The sequence below is a fragment of the Zootoca vivipara genome, chromosome 8 (assembly GCF_965207765.1).
Source record: "Zootoca vivipara chromosome 8, rZooViv2.hap1.1, whole genome shotgun sequence".
Lineage (NCBI taxonomy): Eukaryota > Metazoa > Chordata > Lepidosauria > Squamata > Lacertidae > Zootoca > Zootoca vivipara.
In genome coordinates this window covers 60,513,604-60,531,629 of record NC_142591.1, presented here as the reverse complement: position 1 = coordinate 60,531,629, position 18,026 = coordinate 60,513,604, and the positions used below count along the sequence as shown (strand labels likewise).

Below are 18,026 nucleotides of genomic sequence, written 5' to 3'. Positions count from 1 at the left end.
AGACAGAGTCAGCACATGATTTAAATCACTGGTACCCAAAAGTACTATGGTTGCATTATACCATCTATGAATTTAAATGTCACGGTACAGAATAGATAGATTCTCTCTCTCTCCCTCTCTTGTACCCAGAACCCACAAAAGAGCCACTCTGATCAGGGTTCAAATCCCCACCCAGTCATCTAGCATAACCAGTATTGAAAAGAATCTAGGTTGGGGTTTTGTTTTTTGTTTTTTTGGGTACATTGCCTTGAGGCGACTATGTAGAAGGCGATTAATAAATTGATGTTGATAATGATAATAATAATAATAATACTAAGTATGCTCACCTGTCAGTTCAGTCGTGATTAACATGCTCTGAGCTATCTTTTTATATTCAGCTGTCTATGAGTCAGTGCAGAATGACAGTCTAAGATCTGATTTGTATTTAAATGAATTCACAAGCCTTTTTCACACAAAAAAACCCGTATTTTTTTCCTGCTCCCATGGAGGCTCTTTGCATATTAATAGCTTTTATGCTGACTCCTCCTTCATGGGATTTGCCATCCCAGAAGGAAAGTGCTTTATTTTGCAGTGTTTTGACGTTAACAATGTTTAAAATACCAACGTTAACAGCGTAATTTCTGTCGACGTTTTTGTGTAATAACATTCCCCTCTACTGTCCCAATTAAATTGGGACATCCTGTTTTTGGGGTGCCGTGCTCTTGTGTGGGTCATGTGACTCACGTGGGAACATGGCCCAGAAGATGCCTGCGACGTGTCAGAGGGTGTGCAATTAATAGATTTTCCATTGCACTATGAATATGTACATTTCCGAATTCACCACTAATCAGAGTCCCTTGCAATGAACGTCCTAGGTTTTTTATTTTAATCTACAGCAAGTATGCAGAGCAAGTCCAGAGGTGGGGAACCTGTGGCCCTCCAGATGGCATATTCTGAGTGCAAGATGCTTTTGTGACCCGGGCATCAGAAGAGGCAGCAGCGTGGTGTGTGATGTCAAGGCACCTGGCATGCAGAATGATGGGATGAGGCTGCATCAATGCTCTTAAGCTCTATTGCCCTTCCCTTCTCCCTCTTTCTGCTGACAGTGGTAATGAGATCATTGGAACTGGATCATCACTGGCATGAAGCAGGGAAGAAGCTCTTCCTAAAGTGTTTGGCAGCATAGCTTAAGTGCTTATCCTTGCTAGTGGTGGCAGTGGCCTGACCAGAGGGCCAACGGAGGCCTTCTTTAGCGGCACTAAGTAGTGGAGAGATCAAGGTTTATGTAAATTTACATTTCTTTATATACCGGTACCAACCTGAAATCCATTTTTGCATGAAGAGTGGTTAAGAAAATTTAAAAACAAACTGCCATACTCTTGTAAATATTAGCAGAATTGCACTCTGTCGAGGACAAAACAGTTTGCAGCCTCTTTATTTCATAGGGTGGAATATTTGTCAATTATTGGAATATTTAATTCATTATTGCCTACTGTACCTGCTTGTGGCTCTCCCAGTGCCTGCTATCTTATCCTCTTAATTGGAAATACCTGGGATTGAACCTCAAACCTTCTGAATGCAGACCGAGGGGAGATGAAGAAATGACTGTGCACCCATATGCATATGATTGACCTGTAAGACTGGCCTATCTACTCTGAAATAAGTGCCACTGAATTCAGTGGGGATTACTCCCAGGTAAATTGTTGCATGGATGCAGCCAAGAGAATAGCTAAGCCTAGTCTTTAAACAGTTGTTAGCTGCTCAGTGGCTCATAAGGTTGTACTCAAAAAGCCTCTTTCTGATCCTCAATGTGAGCACGCCAGTATTTCCAAAATTGCCTCTCCCATAGAACTGACGATATGATTCACAACTTTGCACAGAATTAATTCACCCTTTAATGAGCTGCCAAGAGCTACAGATTATTTCCACGTACCAGCTTCAGCCTTCTGCTGCTTCTCAATCTTCTCCAGCCTCCCTAGCAAAGAGTCAATTTTTGTTTTGATCTGAGTTAATTCCTTCTTGATTGTTTGTAGCTCATCTGATTTCACTGAAGAGAAAAAAGAACAAAAGGTACCAACTATGACACAAATAATATTTCAACACAAAGGTATCCCAGCACAATCTATTCATAAAGGCGAAAACTGAAGTTCAAGGTATTGTCTCATATATTTTTATTTCTGTTTTACTATTTCTTCAGGGAAGGGTAAGTTAGAATGTTAGTATATTCCCTCTCAGCCCTTCCCCCCAAATGCACACTATTTCTATGTTCATCCATGTATGTAAAAAACACATTTAGGACTCATATGTCCTTTGCAAAGTGTGTTTGGGATTTTCCATGCAAGTACAGTACAAAACAGAGCTGGCCCACCTATGAGGCTGGGTGAGGCAGCCGCCTCAGGCGAGACCCATTCAATGGGTGGCATCTTGTTCCACCACCCAGCTTTGCCACTGCTTTTTCCAGCCTCTAACGTCAGACAGGGACTGGAGGAAAAGCTCTGCAAAATACCTCCTCTCCTACCAAGACAGCAAGAGGGGAGACGTTCTGCCATCCAGCTTTGCCGCTAGGCGGGGGGAAATCTCCCCCCTCCACCCAGCAATGTGACAGAGCTTTGCACCAGCTTCTGTGAAGCCCCACTGCTGGGTGGGAGGAGGGGGATCTGGAACAGATCTGCCCTCGTCTGGTGGGGGAGTATCCTTAAGAAGTTTGTGCCCCCATCGCTGAAACATCTCAGGCCACCCCTGGGTACAAAATCTACATGGCTTATTTCATTCAGCCTAGATCAGAGAAGAAAGTTGCATTGTGGTAGTTGCATTCATTGAACAAGGTCTATTCACTAGTCATTTGGTCTCATTCTTTCTGTGAAGAGTCATATGTGCTATCTCATGCATGCCACTAGACAGCCAAAGATATTTGAGTTTGTGGTGACATTTCTGAAGGTCAAGTCATTCAGAATGAGAGCAAACTATCTTCCACTTTTGATGCAATGCCTGAAGATTCACTGGAATGAGGTGTGTGTGTGTGGGTGCTTTCCGATGTGAAAACATTCATGAAAACTGCTCCCATTCATCATAACTACAAAATTGTCTGACTCCCCAGGCTTATTTTGGTAGACATGCTATATATTCCATTGATCTAATACCGTATCAAACTTACACCATCATGTAAAAACTGTCTAACAGTCATGAAGTCACAAGTGATTTATGAAAAAACAAACACTTTGCTCCCAGATAGCTCGTCCAGATCCATAAACAAAATAATGAGAAAACTGCTTAATACTTTCTTCATTTGCAATTTCACATAGACAAAGCAGATGCTTCAGTTTTACTTGCAGAAAGCAAAGTCTGCCATGGAACATCAATACAGCAGCATTCATCTGCTTCCGCTTTTGATGGAAAATGACAAGTAAGTTGTCACTTGGCTGATTTTTTTTTAAGTATACTACATGAGATTTATATTTTCATTGGATTCAATTTTTTTAAAAAAGGTCAGAAATTAATCAGAGTCAAAACAATATGCAAACCCCTCAGGCTTGACTGAGGTCCTCACTCTACTTCTAGTGGACTACCATGTTTTCCCGAAAATAAGACACTGTCTTATATTTATTTTTCCTCAAGAAGACACACTATGGCTTATTTTATGGGTTTGTCTTATTTTTGGGGAAACAGGGTATTTGCTGCTTTTAGAAACAGACCACCCTCCAAAACTTTTGCAGCTACACAAAAATCCATATAGGACCTAGAATGCTATCTTGCTCCTCTTGTGTATAAAAACAAAGCAGGCCTGGCACAGGGTTTCTGAATACCAGTTGCTGAAAACTGCAGGAGTGGGGAGTGCCCTTGTACTTGGTCCCTGCCTGTGGGCATCAGGTTGGCAACTGTGAGAACAGATGCTGGGCTACATGAGCCACGGGCTTGATCCAGAAGGGAGCTGTTGGACTTAGAAATGTTACCCACTGTGAGATCTGTGAGCCTCTAATCTAAAGTTCAAAGATCCCACTGCCGGGGGGGGGGGGACCTTCCCAGGGACACTTTCCATTGTACAGTGGGAAAGGAAACGAGTGACGGACTACTTTTATGCAATTTATGAATGCGGTCTTAATTTATGAATCAGTCTTCAGCCTCAGGACATGCACACACACACAAGGCTTAAATAAGGTTTCGCCTTTTGCCTAGCCACCTTCGCATACAAATATAAAACCCACGTTAGTGAAAATGTACATTCAGTGTCAAAGAGGTTTTTTTTTAAAAAAAAATGTCAACATTGACAACATTCATTGCCCTACTAGTATGCCAGTTTTCAGTCACTGACACAGCAGGGAAGAAACCAGCACAACTGATTTAAGGCTTTGTCAAGACAGGGGAATTATGTCTGCCTCGACCAGTCTGCAGCTTCTTCATTTGTGAAGAGTTTCTTACATTCTTCAAACACAAGACAGGAACTCCAGAAAGGACACACTGTGCTGTAGAGAGCTGCAGGGCACTCCAAGGGAATAACTTATACAGGCTTTCAGCAGTGCTCTGTACTTCATAGACTGTTTATAATGCTTCAGCAGCAGCAGCAACAACAATAGCTTTCTGTTCTTGGATCCTTGCAATCCTTTGGGGTGCCAGATGCAGTTCAAGATCCCACTGTTTAGAGATGTAAACAGCACACATCCTGGCTATTATAACTGAGATCTGCTGTCCCAGGCAGTTACTGTGGACAGTTATCACGACATGGAGGGTACTTGTGCTCCACCACTGTGTGAAGTAGACCCACTGAAATCAATGAGTCTGCGGCATGGCTCCTGCCACTATGGAACAGCAAATCCAACTTTGCCAACAGGTGATAACCAATGTTAGAGTAGACTCTCTGAAATCAATGAGTCTACACTTATTATGACTTCGTTCAGGCATAGGCAAACTCGGTCCTCCAGATGTTTTGGGACAACAACTCCCATCATCCCTGACCACTGGTCCTGTTAGCTAGGGATGATGGGGGTTGTAGTCTCAAAACATCTGGAGGGCTGAGTTTGCCTATGCCTGACTTGGTTATCATGCAATGAGCTTTGATCTCTTTTTTAAAAAAACAACAACAACGCCGATAGTCTGCATTAAGTGAATGCATCCCTTCTCACTAAACCATTACAATGAAAACAACTTTTCGCTCTCAGTATGATAACCTAATGTTTAAAGCTTTAGCAATGGGATGAGCTTAGAATTCCACATATATTGCATTAAGCATAGCATTCGTACAGGCAACTTTGGCGGTGCAATATAGAACTCACATTTTGACCCCGATGATGAAGTTCCACTTGATGTAGATCTTGATCCCCCTTTCATGGAAAATACGCCTTTTCCTCTGCGAGTCGCTGTGACAGTTACACGTGGGCGTTTTAATGGAATTACAGCACGAGGCGCTGCAGGGACCCGGCTGTGGTAATCAAACAACCTTAAGGGAATGGAAACAGAAGCTTCATAGCACTTGGTTATGGTGTGATGGCAGGGAGATCATGCAGACTAAATTTCCCTACTTTCTAATGGAAAACTGCTCTCTCTGAAATATCAATGGCTTGCATGACAGTTAAAAAATTAGATTTCAAGGACCTTTGTACTTTTAAGAAGCATATTTGTATTTCAGACATGACCAAGTAAGTAGCTGTAATTTCCAGGGAAGGATACCATTATTAGTTCGTCTTAACTTGGAGTATGAAAAACATGCACCTCATAATTTCATTTCACCCAAGTAATAATATGAGGTTTTTTAAAAAATAAACACACACACACTGTAGCTCTGCTGACAGCCTAGCTCTAAATTCATACTTTCAACTTTGTAATTTGCTGCCTTCATAGTAATGCTTATGGTGAAATTTAAGATGGTGAATATCATGGAAATGAAATGTGACTAAACTGAAACATCTCATCAAAGAAATTAGCACTTCTCCAAATTTAGCAAATCACTTTTCCAGCCAAGTAATGTGTAAAAGAATGCATACACTATGGTAAAGTGTGCATTTAAAAGCCTATATTATTGAAAATAGCATCCAAATGCATTATGTTAGGGGAAAATTACCTGCAAAATTACATGCAAAATTGCATGTGTATATTATGAAAAATTTGAATTAAAATGCTGATTAATTTTTGAGAGCACTTCTTTAGAGAGAGAAAAAATCACAAACTGATATGGAAATGTAGAGAACACGATTTCAGATTGGAACGATGAGAAAATAGAAGGAACTGAAACTGACTATGCACCCATCTCTAATAGCATCAATACTGAAATTAATAATTTTGAAGGGTTGCTTTGGTTTGTGCATTATTTCAGAAAGTGCATTCTAGGTACATTCACTGTTAAATGTGAAATGAATTGAGTTTCTCCCCCATCCCTACAGGCATGTCAGTCTGAGGTACTTTTGATAGGAGAGAAACACTGAAATTTGCTTATACCTAGAAATGACATAGCACTTCACATAGAAGCCAATTCCTAGGGGCCGTTGGGGCTTCGGCCCCCACAATAAAATATTTGAGGGAGCCTCCCGCCACCCAGTTGATGGGCATTCCCATTCAAATGGTGTGTGTGCACTGCATCATGTGATCAGTTATGTGGGGTGAGGGTTACCTGGGCCCCCACACTATTTTATTCAACTTGGCACCCCTGGTGCTTTATTAGTGGAAGATAAAAAAACTGATAGAGTATTGTCAGCTTCAACTGACGTACTCTCAAATCACCAAGCAATTTTAGCTAAAATGGGCTCTCTATTCATGGAGAGCACGAGTTGCGGAAGGGTTAAGGGGACAACCCCTTGGGTTGCTGGGAAGGTTAGGCAAGATGGCCACTGAGTGACTGGGCGTATTTTGTGTTGCTGGGGAGAAAGCCATGTTGCAAGTTTTGATTGACAGCCATAGCCTTTATAAACTCCTGCATGCTACTGCCAGTTTCACTTTTGCCAAGTGCAACACCCTCTTTAAGGGCTTCTTGCGATTGACATTGCTATGCCTGTCATGGGGTCGCTTGCTTTGGAGCAGGGGCCTGGTAGGAATTTTGTCCATTTGGCTGATTGGCTGTTGCCATTTGGTTTTTGCCTACTGCGTAGCAAATCGTCACAACTTGTAAGGTTGGCGGTTAGGCATTGGTTAAAAATTGGTTGGTGGAGGGGTATGGAAAGGCTGGGCCTACCCCTCAAAATTGGTGCTGCTTATACAGGTATTCCGTTAAAGGAATCCTGGGGCTCGAAGGGCTCTCGTCGGTACCCCTGCAAGGGGAATTGGGCCATACAAGAGCAAAGAGCCTCGGGGAACATTTGGGGAGAGGTGGAAGGGCCTGACACACACACAGGGTGTTTACCTACTGACTTCCCTAGATGGCTAGCGGACGTCAGTGCATATCTGTCCCAGGGCGAAGGACAGATGGATTAACCAATGCCTAAGCAACCACTCACTTTTGGTTGTATTTTGTGGCCAAAATAATGCCAAAAGCCTTAAACTTAATTTACGGTGTGGTGTGTGAATTTTTTTTTGGGTTGTCCTGTGACCACGGCACACAAAACTGACTTCAATACCCTCTATAGGTTGCAATCCTATACACACTTACTTAGGAAAGGATCCCACTGAACTTGGAGGGACTTCCTTCTGAGAAAATCAGGGTTGGAATGAATGTGTATATGGTCATTTGAACAAAAATTGCTTAGCTGCGGTATAGTTAATACAACTGCAGCTTTAAGTAAACAGGAGGCAAGACATGTATTTCAAGGATAAAGGGATCCAGATCCAGGAGGATGTAGGAAGGAGGATTGCCCCAATTTCTCATTAATCTGCTATCATGTTGTGAAGTGCCTTGAACATTTGGCTCCTGAATAGAGTATATTGCGGTGGAGGAGAACTTGAAGAGGTGAAAGGGCTGCCCACGTTGTTATCATAAGTACCAATCTGAAAAAGGCCTCTAAATTCTACCCTAGATGGTAATAAATTCTTGACCAGTTTGCTGGACATTCTCCTGTCGTCCCCTAGTAGGCCATATTATTCTTATTGAAATACGTAGCTCTTGGCTTCGTTTTCCAGATTTCCCACTTGGTTTCGTATTGCAAAAGTGTGCTACAGATTAACGGGTTACTTGATGGCAGACAGCACACACACTTGTGGAAGACATTCAGCCAGAGCAGCACCATACCGAGTTGCTGAATTTCAGATATATTTCCAATCTGGATTCTTAACTAAGTCATGCTGCAGAGAAATACTATGAGACCTGCATCTTGAACATACCTTAGTAGTCCATGTAACCTGAGTCTCACAAAGGATTTTGCATGGAGTGAGGACGCCAACACAGCCACATGAAAATATATCAATAAATATATCTTATACTGTTCTCAATGTGTCTTAGCTGCTGCAGCTGAGGCACAACCCATTGTACAAAGAGCAAGGTGGAGCCTCTCAGATCTGCCCCATTGGTCAACAGCTCCCTTCCCTTCTCATCCTGTTGGAAATGTCGCCTTTCATGCCAGTTCGTGACCCAGTCCTCTGAATAGTACCTCCAGTCAAAGCCCTGAGCCCTGAGCAGGATTATTCCAGAAACGAAAGCCTGTCATGGTGCACAGAGCACCCCCCCAAATGGAGCTATCATCCTGATACGATGTAATCTGAATATAAACCAGAAATGCAAACAAGCAATAAAAACAAACTGAGTCCTATGAGAAAACAAATGCAAAGGTTTTCTGATCTTGTTATGTGAAAATAGGTCAAATAAGGAGCATAATATATGGAAACAAAGACAGTAATAAGAGCTGCACATACCGATTGTAGAAATCATCCCTGTAGTAGTCATAATCAAAGACATAGCCACTGCGGAAAAGACCACAAATGAATTCATGTGAGTTGACATGACTGCATTATCTGATAAATAGCATTATATAACATTCTGAAATTACAATGCTAATTCAGGTCTGCATCTCTGGAGACTGTTTCATCCCTGTTACTTTTATTGACTATTGTTTGGAAATATTGAAATTTGAGTCTTTGAACTAGTCACAATCTCACTAAAAATGCAAGGATTGCAAGGTGAAAAGGAAACACTGGTTTAGATTTGATTTTTTTTTAAAAAAATCCTGTTGTTATTATCTAATTGCCAGTGTGGTGTAGCAGTTAAAGTGCTGGGTTCAAATCCTCGCCCAGCCACGAAGCTCAGTGGGTGACCTTGAGCCAACCACTTTCTTCTTGCCTAATGTACCTTGCAGGATTGCTGGTGAGAATAAAATCACGTACAGCACCCTGGGTTCCTTGGAGGAGCAGCAGAATGAAAATGTAATTACCGGTAATCATAAGAATGCACAACACGTTCAAAGAAATCCAGGAGACATCCCAGTTCTATAAATAAGAATAGCTCTGATGACACTTGGCAAGACTGTTCTGCTATAGTTACAGCAGCACCCTTTGCTTGCTTGATATGAATCAAGTCCGCCTTATGCCACTGAATTTTATTTTCAGTCTCATTATATCAGGTTATTATCAAATATCAAAGCTAACCTACACATTAAGTAAAATCAAGCGGCAGACTGAGATGATGAAGATGGGCCAAAGCCCCATGGTGATCAAGCTCCACTTTGATCACACCTTACACTGCCCTGCTCAGGGATAAGAATTCTGCAAAACTCAAAACCTACCATATTGACTATTACACACATAAATGTGCCCTCCTGATCCCAAGATATTTCTCTGCCGCTTTATTATTACTGTACAGATGGATCATGCCTACCATTTTTTTATGCTTTCGGGAGTACAGTCATACCTCGGTTTAAGTATGCTTCGTTTTGAGTATTTTCAGTTTAAATACTCCGCGGACCTGTCTGGAACGGATTAATCCACTTTCCATTACTTTCAATGGGAAAGTTCGCTTCAGGTTAAGTACGCTTCAGGTTAAGTACAGACTTCTGGAACCAATTGTGTTTGTAAACCGAGGTACCACTGTAATTGTACAACATATGCACATATTCAATTTAAAACGGTTCTATGACAATTAAACAGGATACTTGCTTAACTGAGTTCTAATTTTGGCCACTTTATATAGCATAACAGCTCTGGAGAATAATAACGATAGTAATAATAGTCATAATTTATAAGACAACTGAAGAAGGCAAGTGCTTAATTTTTGTGGCCTCTCACTAATCCATCCTTGGTTAGTGAGCCATAGGATGAAAAGGTTTTCATCCTAGTTAGTCCAGCATCCTGTTTTCCACAGTGAGGACCTGATTGCAACAAGACTCTCCCACTCTTGTTCCCAAACAACTCAGAAGTACACAGCCTCTGATGCTGGACATCATGACTAGTAGCCATTGATAGTCTTATTGTCCATGATAAATAAAAAAAATCGTCCAGTAATACCTTAGAGACCAACTAAGTTTGTTCTGGGTGTAAGCTTTCCTGTGCATGCAGACTGCTTCAGATACCTGAAGTAAAATTGAAAGCTTATACCCAGAACAAACCTAGTTGGTCTCTAAGGGGCTACTGGACAACTTTTTAATTTTTTAAATTTATTTGGACTCTGTCAGACCAACAGGGCTACCTACCTGAATCTTATTGTCCATGAATTTGTCTAATTCCTTTTTAATGCCACCCGAGAAGGTGGCCATTACTACATAACGTGCTACCGAATTCCATAGTTTAAATATGTGTTGTGTGAATAAGCATTTCTTTTTGTCTCTCCTCAAATCTCCCACCAATCAGTTCTAGTACAGTCATACCTCGGGTTACGGCCACTTCAGGTTGTGTGCTTTCGGGTTGCGCACTGCGCCGAACCTGGAGGTCCCGGAATGGGTTACTTCCGGGCAGGGCAGTCTCGAGCAGGTCACGCGCCCTGGCGCTGAGGGGCGGAGATCGCTCCGGTGCCCCCGCCCTCGCAGGGTGCAGCATGGTTTCCGTGCAGCGCCCTGCCTACCGGCCCGGCACCCTGGTGCACTGCACCACCGGGGGTCTACCTAGAGCTGGCCCTGCTTCTGGGTTTCAGAGCACACGCATGCACAGAAACGCTAAATGGCGCATTGCGCATAAGTGCTGTATCGTGACACCCGTGTGCGCAGATGCGGTGCTGCGGGTTGCGAATGTGCCTCCTGCATGGATCATGTTCACAACCTGAGCATCCACTGTATTATGTGAGAGGGGCAAAACTTTCCTTTATCAATTTCCCCCCACACACCATGCATTATTTTACATACCTTTATCATGTCCCCCACCCTTACTCATTTTTTTTTCTGAACTAAAAATGTTGTAACCTCCCTCCATAGGGGAGTTGCACAGGTCCCCTGATCGTTTTATTAATCTGCACATTTTCTAGCTCAACAATATCATTTTTGAGGTGTGGTGACCAGAACTGTTCATAGTATTCCCAATGAATCCTGAAAGCATAATATCATCCAGAAAGCATAATAATAGACCTAAGCCTTTCTGAAAGGAGATACAAGATAAATGCCATGAAAATGAGTTATAATTGTAGGCAATCTTGTTTTAGTTTAAGCGACTGAATGTTGAAAGACGTAGGAAGGCCCCTTTAAAATGAAAAAGGGGTTTAAAGCGAAATGAAGCGAAATGTGGATAAATGGAGGAAGTATTATGACTAAAATATAAGAAAAGATAAAAAGGAGTAAGACTTGTTTTGCAGCCTAATTACTCTGATAAGGATCCAATGATCTCATTCAGTTGCCATGTGAAATGAGAGTTTCATATGAGGCAAATGAGCTGCAGACAGCTTCAAGTTCATCTCCTCTGTGCCCCTTTAACAAGGCTGTGAGGAGTGTGGAGCTCTTGCTTCCATTTTTTGCTTAGTGAAACGTTATGTTTATCTTTTAGGTGTCATGAGAATCTGTTGTTTTTTCTCCAGCCTTGGTTATCTTCCTCTAGCAACTCAACTGTCCCCTTATTTCTCTCTTCTCAAACTCTTGGGGCAATTAGCCACCAAGACAAGTATGCAGGGGTGATTTTTGCATTTCTGTATGTTTGCTTTGCTGTTGTTGCTGTTCAGTTTTAAATTAATTATTTGTATTTTACGCATTGTGATCAATTGTGACGGCTTTTAGCAAGAAAGATTTCATTCATTCATTCATTCACCCAAGGAGAGATGAAATGAGAATAAACAAGGACTGAAGAAAGTATCCAATCAGTTAGCATCTGATGTGTTCTGATGCCTGCAGTACCTTGGAAGAGGAAAGGAATGGTGCTACCGGTACATGGAAGCATGAAGAAAAATATAGCAAAAACAGCTACGATACTGTTACCAAATACCAGTCTGGGAAGGCCCTTCCACTTAGTTCTTTTTCATAGGGGGAGTGCAGTGTATAGCCACACTTATTCTGTTGCATTCGGCGGCCAGGCCAGGAGAACAGGATTTCACCCTTTTGTCAATATGGAAATAAAGCTGACCTCCGTGTGGAAACAGCAGTACGTACTGTATCTTTTGGAAAGAGCTGCTTTGTTTACTACTGAGCACCATCCAACAATTTTGGGAGCAATAGAAGCTATTTCCTACATTCTTCATTATTGCCTTAATTGGCTTTTTAAAGGAATGCTTTGGGTCGCCTTTTCAATAAATGAAAGTTACCAGGTAATAAACTACAATAATTACCATCTCTAAACTACAGCCTCCCTATTTGTCTCTTATCCTTTAGTCGTTGTGCATAATTAAGCACACACATAAAGGACTCTCTGAGGATCAGAGACACGGAGACTATTAATTTATTTGCAGATATCCACAGCTTTACTGCTTTGTTACATGATGAAGAGCCACAATTAGCCCAGTTTTTAGTATTTAAGTGTTTTATGCTTCTATATTAAGGAGGGACAATCCTTATTCAAGTGAGAAAACATCTATCTGAGGTAAGATGGACTTCACTCACATGGACCATAGAAGGGATTACTGAGCTTCATGCAGGAATTTTAGGGATCTAGCTTAATGAGCTGCCACGTACTATGTACGCTAGATTTCAGAACCTGTTTCAGGTGCATTTCACAATGTAGGGGATGCCACAGAATGCCCTCTCCTAGGCTGCCACCCTCCCAAGCTTCTGAGAGTGGTAGATAAACCAAAAGGGTACCCTCTACCAATCTTACCACCCTTTAAGACAGATGGTACTCTCTCTACTCCAGTGAGGTAGCAAAGGTAAAAAAATAGTAATCAGTGAGGCAGTAATCACCCTTAGGACCCATCCTGTCAACTCCCTATTGCTGCTTTTAAGAAGCCAAGATGGGCAAGGATCATAGCTGCCAAGTTATCCCTTTTTTAAAGGGATTTTCCCTTATGCTGAATAGGCTTCCTCGCGAGAAAAGGGAAAACTTGGCAGCTATGGCAAGGATCAAGAAGGCAGATGATCAGCTGCAGTTCTTCAAGCAGCTTGTCCACATCCTTAGGCTGCAATAATCAAAACTGACCCATTATAGATGGAAGAGATAGTACTATAGCACCTCCATGGGAATTGCTATCACTGTGGCGTCCGACTCTGTCGGAATCTGAGTGAATTTATCCCTAAAGCATCTTGCAAAGTTGTTACAGCTGGCCTCTGAGAATGTCAGAGCACCACTCTCTTGGCCAGCTAACGAAAGCCCATTCACCACTCAGAAAAGCTCTGCTGGATGGCTACTTGCGGATGCAGTGATGGCAGAGAAGTAAACTTTTTTTGCACTGCAGCTATGGCCATGCGGTAGGTACTATGGTGTGGCCTCACCCACATTTGGCCAGATTTGGCTCCAAGTCTTATGTCATCCATGCTTTAGCTGCCAACCTTTCTGTTTCATTGTATTTAGATGACCTGTTGCAAAGTCATAGACTTTTGAAGATCTCCAGCAATGGACAGCTCAACACCCTTCTAGGGTTCCATTGTCAAACTACTCTTACCCTCAAAACGTTCTTCTAATGTTCAGTCGGAAACTATCTTCTTGTAATTTAAGACCATTAGATCAAGTCCTGTCCTCTAAGGCCTAGGGAATGGGTCTTGGAGACCTTTTGTTCAACTGCACAATATATCAGAAAGAACATACAAAATTATGGGTGGAGTATATTGTGGAATGCCCATCTCCTCCATATTCCTTGAAATGAGCCCACATCTCTGTCGATGGCTTCTATGTTTAGGCCCTGTCATTCCCCTGCCTCAAGAGTCTGTGCCACATCCAACGTGTATTCAGGGAAGCACTCTTGTCAAACTGTATGAATGCAGGATTGATTATATGATGTATTCGTTATGTGCTACATGTTGCTGTAGTGCAGTTTGATATGACAGATACAGAATACTTTCATTGACAGATATAGGAATAAGTGATGAGCTTAAGCCATGAAATGTTCCTGCTGCATTTCATGTATGGCAGCTTGATAAATTAAAATTACAGCTGCGGCAGTGGACCTGAAAGAATAATCACTTTTTGAGGACTAAAACAGAATTCCGGAAACACGCTCTACTCCCATGAGAAATAGTAGCCTGGGGACTACTGAATGGAATGTAGTGGAAAAGCACAGTATGTTAAACAACCATCAATTACAAAATGATGGTGTCAGAGTGTAGAAAAGTGGGAAAGCAAAATTTCTAAAGAGGGGAAGGATCTTTCCTTTTCAGTATTTAGTTAAAACAAGAAACAGACTGCCTTGAAAGGTGGTAGAGTTTCCTTTGTGGTACAGCAGATTATAGAAATAAATGGTCTGGTAAGACTGCTGCTTGAGAGAATAAAGTTTATATTCTTCGCAAACTAAGTCAATCTGAGTACAAGCTTACATGTGGCTATTATGGAGCCATGAGTTCAAGAGGTTAACAAAAAAGAAGGTCCGGTGCTAATTGACTTGGAGAAGAAGCAGGAAGGAAGTAAAGGCCGAGAGAAAAAACAATCTACAGGAAGTTACTCAAGAAGGAATCAGCAAAGGAAGAATATTTATTTAATATATTTATGTTTATCTTTTGCCTTTCTCCCAAGTTTGGATTGAGGGCATTTAAAAACATCAATTATAAAATGTGGAATAATAAAAACAAACTAGCTAAAAGCAATCATTAAAATCCATTGCAACATATTTAGAACCAGCAATTAAAATCTAAATTTGTCCTGACAGCAGCCCAGTGATCAGCATCACCTGCACCTTAGTTTCCAAAGGCCTGTTTGAATAGGACGGTCTTATCACGCAAGCAGAAAGATAACAAAGAGGGAGCCCTTCTAACTTCTCTTAGGAGGGAATTCCACAAAATGGGAGCAGCCACAGGGAAAGCTCTCTCTTGTGCCACCACTAGCTGTGCTTCTGATGTTTGTGGGACCAAGAGATGGTGCTCACCTGAGGCCTAGTAGGTTTGCATAGGGAAATATGATATTTCAGGTAGAATAGGTTGCGTTTCTGTCTGTTGCACCTCCATAAATTCAGATGACTTATTGTAAGCGTTGCTGCTTTAATCCTAACAGTTGAGAGGCCACTTTGTAAGAACAATCCCATATACAGTACTTTACGGTAGTGCGACCATCTAGTCTGGAGGTTATTAGACCATGAATGATATATATTCACCTCCCCTTCTTTGTAGGTAATAACAAGGCAATCAAAAGTATATGTGCTTCTATTATACTTAGGTACACAGTAACTTAAAGCATTTAAGTCTCTAAAACTACTCAAGGCAATGCCAGTGGACACACCATTGCTTTTTTATAGTCTTATTGAATCAAACCATCACAATTTCTCAGAACAGCCTACAGCAACCTACCCCATCTCCCCTGCACTGCATGAAGGACTTGAAAATGTTAACCTCTTCTTCTCACTTGTGATATGCTTGCCCTTTTGACCTCCTATTTTTTCCCCTGTTTTCTCCCTGTAAGATATCGTTATCTTTACTCATCAACAGTGACCTTAGAGGTCTGTTGTGTTTTCCATGAATGCTCTGCACACCAAGACAGGTTTATAGCTTGTAAAGTATAATGTGGAACATGAAACACGTCCTTCACTGAAACCTATGTGCAACCAAAGGATATTTTGAACTCCATCAACTTGGTAATGGCTTTCTTGTTTTATATAAAGAGTAGATTTTGCAATGAAACAAAGCTCTACACATTACTTACTAAATGGCACTGCCAGGAAGGCAAAGAAGGAAAAACTTAGCCTTAAGAGATGATGAAAGGTGACTTTGCCAGTGCGGTCTGATTCTGCTGAGCTTACATGAAATTCAGGTCTGGTGGCAAGCGCCACAAGGAATATTAACTTTGCATCAGTGCGGTAATCATTAATATATAAATTTGGGATTTTCCTTTTCTTTGAGAAAATATAAATAAACAAAAGAGGTAGTCTTCTGTAGGTATTTTGGCATTGTTTGGGTCTCAGTGGAGTGTCTGATATATATATATTTAGGTGTGTCTGATTTTGACCTAATCATGGTATACATTTCAATGTCAGATCAAGAGTGTGCTGCTGATAACACCTAGGTTGCAGTTTCAGTCCCCATATGGGACAGCTGCATAGTCCGACTCCTGCATTGCAGAGGGTTGGACTAGATGATCCTCAGGGTTCCTTCCAACTCTACAATTCAATGAACTTCTATGAAGTCACATCCTTTGGCACTGGAGGATGAGATCAGAATAGCCTTCCCATTGCAGTGCTAAGCTGTTTCCAATTGCTGTTGATTTAGTTTAATTCATAGCTTAGTAACGTAGGTGTATTATACATTGTATTCGGCTGTTTGTAACCCATCCTGGTGTTTGGTGAAGGTTCTGAATGCCTTTAAATAAATCAAGAAAGGAAACAGATTTCTTGATCCCTTTCTGCCTTACAAGTTCCTTCCAGACACATCCATACCACACATTAAAACACATTATTTCTCCTAAAGAATTCTGGGCACTGTAGTTTATTAAGGCTGCTGGGAATTGCAGCTATGTGATGAGCAAACTACAGTTCCCAAGATTCTTTGGGGGGGGGAGCTATGTTATTTCAACGGATGGTATGGATGTGACAACATAGGAAAGGGTGCTGAATAAAAAATACAGCACTCTCCTTTACTCCTGGAACCAGTTGAAAGTATGTTTTTGGTTTAGCTAAGAATCCAATGACATTTCAGAAATGGAAAGTTAGTTTTGGTACTCATTACAGTTCCATCCAGAATTCCTCTGCATTTGACACCACAGTGTGAAGTAGTGGAGACAAGCAACAGATTTGTCATGTTTGCCAGCTGATTGTGCATTTTGCTCTAGGCAAATGTAACTCATTGTTTTAGTTACAGGTACATAGCCGTGTTGGTCTGCCGTAGTCGACACAAAATTTAAAAATTCCTTCCAGTAGCATCTTAGAAACCAACTAAGTTTGTCATTGGTATGAGCTTTCGTGTGCATGCACACACACGAAAGCTCATACCAATGACAAACTTAGTTGGTCTCTAAAGTGCTACTGGAAGGACTTTTTTATTTATTTTGTAACTCAGTGTGTGACTGCAGCCAGGGTTTAATAAATACAAGAATGCAGGAGAAAGCATTTTGCCATTTGGTCCAAGTCTTAACTTCTACCTAGAGAATAAATCTATGGTGATGTTAAACACATCATTAGAGGGTAAGAAACTCTGGAGGTTTCTTAAAAAGTTAATAGCAGGCATGAGGGCTCCAGATTCTTTTCAGGACTTCAGCTCACAATGAGAAGAGAAAACTGTGAGGTTCCGGTTTCCGCCGGCAGGAATGGCGGACCTGTTTTCCATCCCTCTGACCTTCGTAAGGAATTTGGCGGTTGCTAGGGGAGTAAATGGCAACCCCCTACCCTCTCCGGGGGTTACGGAGAGGGGCCGCTGGCCCGCGATGCCCCCAGACCCACTCCAACTGTTTATGGAGTGGGGGGAGCTTGGGCTGAAAAGCACTTACGAGGGCCAGGACTCCCGGACGCTAATCTGCATGGCGGGGATTTCCATGGTTAAAGAAGATAATTAGGCTTAAATCTATGGACATACTTCAGAAGGAGGGGAAGAAGCGCTGTTTACTGCTGAGAAATTTATGCTGCTGAGGGAGAGGAGTCAAAGGCTGTATTTCATCTGGAAGAAGGATTGATGGGGACGGAGCGATAAGGGAAGTGAGGTTTTTTCTTCTTCATATGAGTTACTTCG

The 18,026-nt window shown here is 41.7% G+C and overlaps 1 protein-coding gene across 9 annotated transcripts in view; it reads right to left on the bottom strand.

Annotated features, from left to right (window-relative positions):
• The window catches only part of RALYL (RALY RNA binding protein like), a 258,264-nt gene that overhangs the window by 16,527 nt on the left and 223,711 nt on the right, over positions 1-18,026 (bottom strand). For all 9 annotated transcript variants that reach the window (XM_088675666.1, XM_060277725.2, XM_088675667.1 and 6 more), the window contains 3 exons: positions 8,746-8,793; positions 5,247-5,410; positions 1,913-2,026 (listed from right to left, as the gene is read on the bottom strand). In XM_088675666.1, coding sequence (XP_088531792.1) covers positions 1,913-2,026; positions 5,247-5,410; positions 8,746-8,793 — 326 coding nt within the window. The remainder of the gene's footprint in view (positions 1-1,912; positions 2,027-5,246; positions 5,411-8,745; positions 8,794-18,026) is intronic.